At 40.1% G+C, this 8,455-nt stretch overlaps 1 protein-coding gene and 1 pseudogene across 3 annotated transcripts; both read right to left on the bottom strand.

Annotated features, from left to right (window-relative positions):
- Positions 1 to 289: 289 nt before the first annotated feature.
- On the bottom strand, positions 290 to 5,038 carry LOC137728779 (RNA-binding protein 2). Of its 2 annotated transcripts, none has more exons than XM_068467541.2 (7): positions 4,882 to 5,038; positions 4,684 to 4,797; positions 1,714 to 1,823; positions 1,324 to 1,618; positions 1,151 to 1,212; positions 912 to 993; positions 290 to 583 (listed from the first exon to the last, which is right to left on the bottom strand). In XM_068467541.2, exons 2-7 carry the CDS (start codon positions 4,775 to 4,777, stop codon positions 483 to 485), a joined length of 744 nt encoding a protein of 247 aa, XP_068323642.2. In that variant the 5' UTR covers positions 4,778 to 4,797; positions 4,882 to 5,038; the 3' UTR covers positions 290 to 482. The 2 variants fall into 2 exon arrangements, with proteins under 2 accessions (XP_068323642.2, XP_068323643.2); XM_068467542.2 differs by having other exon boundaries at positions 4,684 to 4,787; positions 4,882 to 5,024.
- A 1,959-nt stretch (positions 5,039 to 6,997) lies between these two features.
- Positions 6,998 to 8,455, bottom strand: LOC137730005 (U-box domain-containing protein 29 pseudogene; annotated as a pseudogene). Its single transcript, XR_015951918.1, has one exon. The product of XR_015951918.1 is annotated as a U-box domain-containing protein 29 pseudogene (transcript).

Here is an 8,455-nt window from a genome sequence, read left to right as displayed (position 1 = left end):
AGAATGCTTCCCGCTTTAGAATATAGAGAGCAGCTTCCATAGGACGAGTGCATTGCCACCGCAGCATCCCATGCCAATGATATAGTGTCATATTAAGTTTCTCTCCCCATTACATTTTGTCATTGGCACGGGACACTCGTGGCAAGGTACCCGGGCCATCGAAGTCCTCCAGAATATGGAAATAATCTAGATGCAAATTATCTCTGCGCCTATGCATGGTATAGTGTCAAAGAGAAGAAGCTATTCCGAATTAAAACATTCCTTGAGTAAATTTTGTAGACCATGGACGTGCAAAATCAGATCTCTGTTTAATTGCACAACTATAAAACTGTTTCTGATTTCACTAACTCGAAACAACAATGTGCATCAGAAGTGCTTACAATTAGCGTGTGCCCAAGCCTGAGCAATATATATATGGAATGTATAAAAGCAAATGCAATCTTGATTACATCAAAAACACATCTCTCATCACCTAATGCCTATCACCTCTTGTTACGGCCAGGTCCGGACCTGGGACCCGGGAACCGAGAAAACTGCAGCCGCAAGTAATTAGAATCAGGAGCATGTTCATCCATTTCGTAACCTGCAAACGCAACACAAATGTAAGCATTTTCCACCATTTCAAATACCACAAGCACGGGAAAATATAATGAGCAATACTAGTTCTTCACAATCTGGAGTGTAGAGATATTATGAACTTCAATCATAAATCACAAGAAGCCCTCTATAACATTTTTTTGAACTGCCTCAACCTCTTTACACATACTATGCATCGAATTACTTGATTGAATAAGGTACGATAGAAAATAGCACTTGGGAAGATATAAACAAAACAAATAAAAACAGAAAGAAGAATTAAGCTTTCTTTGACACTTATAGTCACCAAGGTTGATGACAAGAAAAGCAACCACCTTGCAAGGCACTCAGAGCAGTTGCCGCACAGGCTGGATTTTCAAAATCCACAAAACAAAGAATAAGAGGATCCCCGCCACGCTGCATTATGGTCAAACCGGAATATTAGTGCGAAGAAAGATTATAAACTTCCCAAAAGTCAAACCAAGCAGCAGAATGAGAATCTTAAGTCAGAGTGATCAAGAAAACAGAATGACTAAGAAAAGTAATTGTTTTACAATAATTCACCCCCACATACATGTTTGGACTCTTTGCTCACAAGCCTCACTGCTTTGTATCCCACAAAAGGACGAAAGATATCTTAAGATTTATGTAAAGGATGAGCGATGGAAAAATTATTGAGTTAAACAATAAGATTGGAAAGCAATATGCAATAATTCTTAGGCATCATAGAAAGATCATAAGGGATACGAGCTACTTCCCTCCTTGTGCTGTCAGGAGGAAGTCCTTCAACATATAAAGTGCTGGATGCATCCAGAGGTAAAGGAACTGTTTCACGTCCAGGCCTAGGCATTGAATCAACTGGGAGCTGATTAGCAAGATTCATATTTCGACCATTTGTTAGTACATCAGAAGACATAGCTCCAGGACGACCCCTCATAGAATGATCAGCCATTGTAGGACCTGTCATTCCACCACCAACAGCCCTTCCCATTCCAGCTCCACCAAAAGTACTTGCTTCTCCAGAAGTGTACGAAGCCATTTCCTTTAGAAGTAAGTAGGACAAATCTTTTAGTACGAAAACAGAGAGATATAACACAAATAATAATAGGCATAATTTTAAATGCTTAAGAAAGTCACCGCATTCTGAAGATAGCGGTCATATGCTGATCCTATTGATCTGTTATCCTTTACAGTCCTAGGACCACCAAGATCATCCTCTCGTGCAAAATAACCATGCATCTCTTGACCTGAAGACAGGTTGACAACACAGAAAAGTAAGGGCCTATCTGGTGATGTTTTCCAAAACCATCTGCATAAAACGCTTTCAGAAAACGAAAACAATATAACATTCTTGTATTTTAACATTAGATAATGCATCTGGTAGAATAGTTTGAAAAATGTTTCTTAAAACAAAAACAGTGAAAACGTGTTCAGTGCTAGTGTGAGAAAATTGAATTACTGAATTTGTATTAGGCAGCAACATTTTGAAAAACTACCCTCAACTAATATTATAATCAAACGCATAACTAATGTAAACGCTGACAAGACGTATCAATGAACCAAACAAATTATTTTAAAACATTGTGAGTTAGAGCCCTTTTAAACGGCACAATAGTGAAATTGATTTATCCCATGTCTGCATCAAAGCTAACCAAAACCATTGTGAGTTAGAACCTTATTAAATGGAACATTCATATCAATGAACATCCAAATCAGACCTTATTTTTATCCAATACAAGTGCAGTATAACCATTTCAGATTTAGAAGCAAAAATAAATAAATAAAGCAACACCGAAAAGAGATAAAGAAACTGATACAAGTACAGTATAACCCTTCCGACACCAAAAAGAAACTGATACAATAAAATAAAGCTACATCCAACATCGCTCTATATCCCATAAAAGTACGGTATAACTATCCCGGTTTAAACTGAAACCAAGTACGATTCAGCATCTTCAGTTTCTCCATTTACAAGTTCTACCAAATTCTTGACGACTCTAGTTTAAATTGAAATAATACCAAATTCTACCATCCACACCTATTTACCTTGAAAACAACCCACAACCAAATGTTTTCACATCAAAGACAGACGACAACATTGCAGGGGAGAGGGGGAAAGGGAGGAGGAAGAAAAGAGAGAGGGGGGGTGGGGAGGCGGCGAGGAGAAGAGGGTCCGCAAATTGGTTTTGATGAATGGGTCTCAGACAGGCTTTCGGAGTGGGGCTGGAGTGCAGGTTTTGAGGGTGTAGAGAGAGTGGGAGGAGGTGAGGAGGCAAAGAGAGATGGAGAAAGAAAGGCAGAGAGAGGCAATGGGGTGTTTGGTTTTTTGTCATGGGTTTTTGAGAGCAGATAAACATGAAAAGTGAGGACCAACAACAAAGCCTCTGAAGAAGACTGAAATATTTATTCCAGTTGAAAGGTTCCTTTTTGTGTTTCTAACTATTCACCATGTTTCACTTTTCCCCTGAAAACAACATAAATAGTGGAAAGGTTGTTTCATAACTTGAAGAACAAAATTGAGATCATTTTACAGACTAATTTTCCCATGTTTTACAAACTTAATGCACCGAACACATATTTGACCTTTATTAAAAATTTAAAAGGCAAAACACTGAGAAAACATTAACAAATAGACCCTGATTCAGCTGTATATATTACAACTATAGAACAAGAGAAAAGGCATTAAAAAAAAAGCAGATGGAAGAACTTAAATCCTGAAACCAATTGAGAAGCATTCGGTGGAAGTAGAGTATACCCCGTCTAACAGTTAACAAACAAGGTAAAAACCTAACTCTTTAATGTGCAGAGTTAGACCAAAGGTGTGGAATGAGCAATTTCACTACAACAACTAGGAGATATTTGAACAAGTAAAACTGCTATCCATGTTCCAAAGTACAAAGAAAACATGCCAATCAAAACATCTACATACAACCATACAAGTCTATGCTTTTGATCAGTGACTAAGAAGTTATAACAAGAACAACTCAACAAACAAATAACTAAATAAATAAAAAGAAGAATTTGGTTATATCAAAATGTATACCAATAATACGCATCAATTTGCATATACAAATAATTGCATTATAAATACATATGGAGGATCTTATTACCATCATTATTGAATAGCATTAGATTGGAAGACTGAACGCACTAAAAGGAAAGAATCTACTTGATAATTTCAGAGGTTTGGGGTTTGGTTGGCTTCGGGAAAAGACCCATTCTTAAGTTCCTTGCAATGTAATTGGAAGCCTAAATGATTTTCTAGTAGTTTCCATTTTCACACAGGTCTTAACAAACACACTGAACAAGGTTTTCACACTTTGAACATAACTTAATAACAACCAGTAACTTCTAAAACTAACACTAAAGTGGAAATCTTTCAAAAGTTGCTCTAAAAATGAAACCCAGTAAATAATATCAGTAACAATGGACCGAAGGAAACACAAGGGCCAAAAACTGTGATCTGGTTACAAAGAAAATAAAAACAGAAATCATATGCTTAGTAAAGCTTTCATGGAAGATACATTATTATATGGAATCATACAAGTACGAGTGTTGATTGCAATTGTAGTAGGTGGAACAGATAGGCTAAGACTATATTATGTGCTTCAAGAACCCGAAGATGCAAGAGTACATGGAACTATGGAAGCAAAACATTTTTTTTTTTTTTTTTAAAAGAAAAGAAAAGAGACACCTAGCTGCAAAACCAGAATCTGCACATCTACTAGAGTAAGTGGAGATGCATACAAGCAGAGTCATCAGACAACTGAACTGGAATCCTTTGTCAACCATAGATACCCTTGACCCTTCACTTAAAATTCACCACTTTGAAACATAATTTACATTGAAACCCGAAACCCATCACGAACCACTACGTAAAAACACTTATAACACGAAGAAACAGACTTCAGCCTAGCAAAGTTGGCTCGAGCAGTGTGCTCCCCATCTGGGCCCATAGTTTCAATTAGATTATAATATCGCTCGAATTATAAACAACAAGTCAGAAATTAAATGGTTTGACAACTAAATCTATAATGCAAACGAATGCAATCGCAATTTCATCTAATTAAAGAAAATAACTATGAGAAATGGCCACAGAGGAGTTACCGTAGTCGGAACGAGGTCGTTTATGCACACCGCCAGAGGGACCCAGTTGATGCTGCTGCTGCTGCTGCTGCCGGTTCCATATGCCGTCCCCCATTTCAGTTTTCCTGCAAATTTCTAAATTTCAGCAAAAAAATAAAAAGCCATTACAACAAAGTAAAATTAACTAAAAAATTTTGTTAAAACCCTAATTTGGTTAACCTCGTTGGTGGTTCGAATTCGAATTCGGGAACCCTAATTTGGACAAGCTTTTTCCCGCAACAGCTTCAGCTTCCGTGTTTTTATTTCTTTTTTCAGTGACCTGCTTTTGCTTCTTCGACCGATTTTTCACGTCGAACCTCGCCGACGACTCAGATCGCTTGGTTATTATTTTGTGTGGCTTTGCTGCGGGAGGCCTCATTCGTTCCCCTCAAGCATCCAATAGTGTTCCGGCACGTGTTCATCAGTACACTTGGAACGCCCTGGTTGGCTTTGCCAAGGAGCGAGTCTGATTGCGCTCATGGACCCGTTAGTTTAAATCGGATTATCACTTACCTCCCTTTAGCCTTTTTCTTTTCATTTTCATCCTTTGTACTTTCAGTTTGTTAGCTCCGTTATTTCAGTCTGTCAAATGAGACAATGTAGCAACCAAAGATTCCTGTTCGAAGTTCTCGCCGGATCCTTTTCCTAGGAATTCAGAGGATCTTGTAATTATGTTCGTTCATGTACATCATGCAGTCAAAAATTATTTTAAATTTAAAATTTAAAATTAAATATAAATAGCATGGGAGTATAACCGGAGTATACAATCAAAGTCAATCATCATGTGGTACATACGTGTGTCAAAAGCTGTGTCTGATTCGTAAAGTTCCTTATATTGTAACCAGCGGAACTGAGGAGACATAACTGCCCATTGTGATCAACGTTGAGTGACTCATTGTCTCCAACCCTGTATGTCCCAGTATTTGAGTAAGCATACCGATCGATCAAGTTGTAATATAATTGGACACTCCGGGTACTGCTCTAGGTTCCCATCATGCTGCACTAAAAGTCTAAATCCTCCGCTTGCGTGATTTTGTGTCAGAGATGCTGGAGACAAGCTTCTTTCTAGCCGGCAATCGATGTCCAGATACAATGGTATCGGTTGGAGTATCAAAACTCTGCCAAATGATTTTTGAGTCCGAGTTGTAGATGACAAAGTTACCAGAATCGAGCGTTGAAGTCGGGGCAGCGGGCTCATAAATGTTCGAAATGGTTGCTGATACAACTCGGTTATCTGGCGCCATGACCCTTATTCCTTCACCACATCAAAACAGCTTTACATCGTTAGAGAGTGGCATCGGAGCATCGCAGTTTGTTGTCCATACGATTGTTTTCTGCTGGATTTTCGTAAACCAGATGCCTACTACGGCAAAGTTGTTGCCTTACTCTGTAAAATCTGAACGCAAACTAGCCCGAATTGGTCTTCTTTTTTAGTTTTTTTTTTATTTACAATCATTTTTGTCTCGTTTTTAAAATTAAATATATATTGTTCTAAGAGCAACGATTTAGTAGTTTGTTTGTCAAGGATACGAAAATAAGCCATGTTACGTTTGACACTCGTGCATAGCTCAACAACTCATATTTTTTCATACAGTTCACTGCGCATAACTCATTTACCTCAGCCCACAAAAGAGAGGAGGACTTCTATGACATAGATACATTTCCACTAAGGCAGTCTCATGTCAAATATACAATATTATGTGTAAATTTATCTCTGCATAGTATTATATTATTGGTATAAAACGTAGTTGAAGCAGTACAACTGTGACTTGTAAGTCGCACTCTAAAAAAAGCATACAACTATTTGATCACAATTACTCCAAAACTACTAAGAAATAAATTTGAACTTAAGACCAATTAAATTTACCCAAGTATACAATAGATCTCCTTACATTCTCTTACTTGACAAGTTATAACTTGCAAATCATATCAAAACTTGCCCCCTTTACAAAGAAGGATTCTTGTCCTAAATCATGAAACTTTTCTGAATTAACAATAAAAAGAAACAACAAATCAAAAAAGAAGATTAACATGAGATTACCAAAAAGTTGTTTATTTCTTCATTCTTTTAATCACTTAAGCCATCTAATCAACATAATTTTGCATATTCACGTCCCCACAAACTCGAGAAATATTTCTGGAAACACGGCAAATACAATTTTTCGGAATTTGTTTTTTAGTTTTCAGCTAATTGTAATACCATTCTTAATATATCGGGACGTGTTCACGGCACAGAAAAATCTCTCTACTAATCATACAACATCAATCACGTAATGATGATCAATGACTACAAAACTAAAAGAATTTTCCTTTTTGTGTCTATAAATTTTGCAATCAAATTCACAACTTCCAAAAAAAATACATGAGCAAGATTATCATCATGAACAATTTCTAACAAGGTGTGATATGTATAGTCTTGGTGTCATACCTCAACCCCAACCCTAACCCAACACTCAAAACTTTGACCAAATCCCCACACATCCTCCTCACAAAATGCCCCTCCCCATACCCACTCTGCATCACCAACAACACCTTCGCCACCCCATTCCCTCCCGCCACGCTTTCCCTCGCCCTCTTGTCCCCCAACATGCAGCACACGCTCCACAGCACCGCCACGCCGTCCTCCGTCGCCCCCCTCGACACCTTCATCAGCCTCTCCGCCACCGCCGCCGCGCACTTCTCCTCCCCGCTGATCGCCGACCGGCCCTCGGCGCACGTGGCAATGGTGGATAACAGCTTCAAAGACTTCTCCGCAAGGGTAGTGCTGGTGTCCGGGTTTAACAGCGTTGATGTTATGACTCGGACGAGTCCGAACCGGACGAGCTCGGCTTTAATTGACCGATTCACGGACAATGATGCTAAGCACGAGAAAACGGCGCCGTATAGGTCCTGACAGGTTTCCAAGCTCAATAGATCGTTGAGTACGGACAATAAGCCTTCCTTCTCCGCGATTAATCGTTTCGACTCGGCGTCGAGCGCGATCGAATCCAACACCTTGACGGATTCGATCTTCGAGCTCAGGCTTCCTTTCTGCAGTACCAATCGAATCGAAGCGAGGGAATTGCCGTTGCTCTTCGCAATAAATCGGCTCAATTGCTCGTTGACTCCGCTCTGAGGCAAAATCGAATCCAAAACCTTAATTACCGATTCGAGAACTTCGATTTCGACGCCTTCTCTATTCAGAATCCCCACAGTGGCGGTGACGAAGCCGTCGAAATTCGCCACAAACCTCCGGTTCTCCTCACCGACGCTTGCGAAATCGGCAGTCTTCGACAATGAGTGTACGATATTTTGGCTGAATTTCTCAGTCTCGTTCTCATTGCGGAGAAATTGAACGAGGGAGGCGAGGTGCTGGGAGGACAGAGAGGGAGAGGAGGCCGGCGAGGAAGGGCCGTGGGACTGGGCCCAGAGGTTGATGAGACGGCGGAGGGTGAGGTTGGGGATGACGTCTTTGGACTGGAGGATTTGCATGGTGGCGGGGCAGGTGTCGTGGCCGGATTCGAGCCAGTGCTGGATGCTGGCGCGGTCGTAGGTGACGCCGGTGCAGAGGCTGACGGGGGAGCGCATGACGTCCATGGAGATGGGGCAGCGGAAGAGGTTGGGGACGGTGATGTAGAGGTGGTCCCGCTCCCTCACCATTTTTGGTGGCGAGTTGATTATTTGGTGCTCCAGAGTTTCTCAGACGGAGAGGTTCGAGTTTGTTGTGTTTTGGAAGGAAGTGGAGGTTGGAGGAGTTTTTGAGGACGAAGGTGAC

The sequence above is a fragment of the Pyrus communis genome, chromosome 10 (genome assembly GCF_041283825.1).
Source record: "Pyrus communis isolate YQ-2024b chromosome 10, ASM4128382v1, whole genome shotgun sequence".
NCBI classification, from domain to species: domain Eukaryota; kingdom Viridiplantae; phylum Streptophyta; class Magnoliopsida; order Rosales; family Rosaceae; genus Pyrus; species Pyrus communis.
This window is presented reverse-complemented; position numbering and strand designations above follow the sequence as displayed.

Coding starts and splice junctions, on each gene's coding strand:
- LOC137728779 (XM_068467541.2), bottom strand. CDS start 4,777: ATGGGGGACGGCATATGGAACCGGCAGCAGCAGCAGCAGCAGCATCAA. Junction 1,213..1,323: donor CACAAGGAGGGAAGTAGCTC/GTATCCCTTATG, acceptor ATAAATCTTAAG/ATATCTTTCGTCCTTTTGTG. Junction 994..1,150: donor TGAGCAAAGAGTCCAAACAT/GTATGTGGGGGT, acceptor ACCATAATGCAG/CGTGGCGGGGATCCTCTTAT.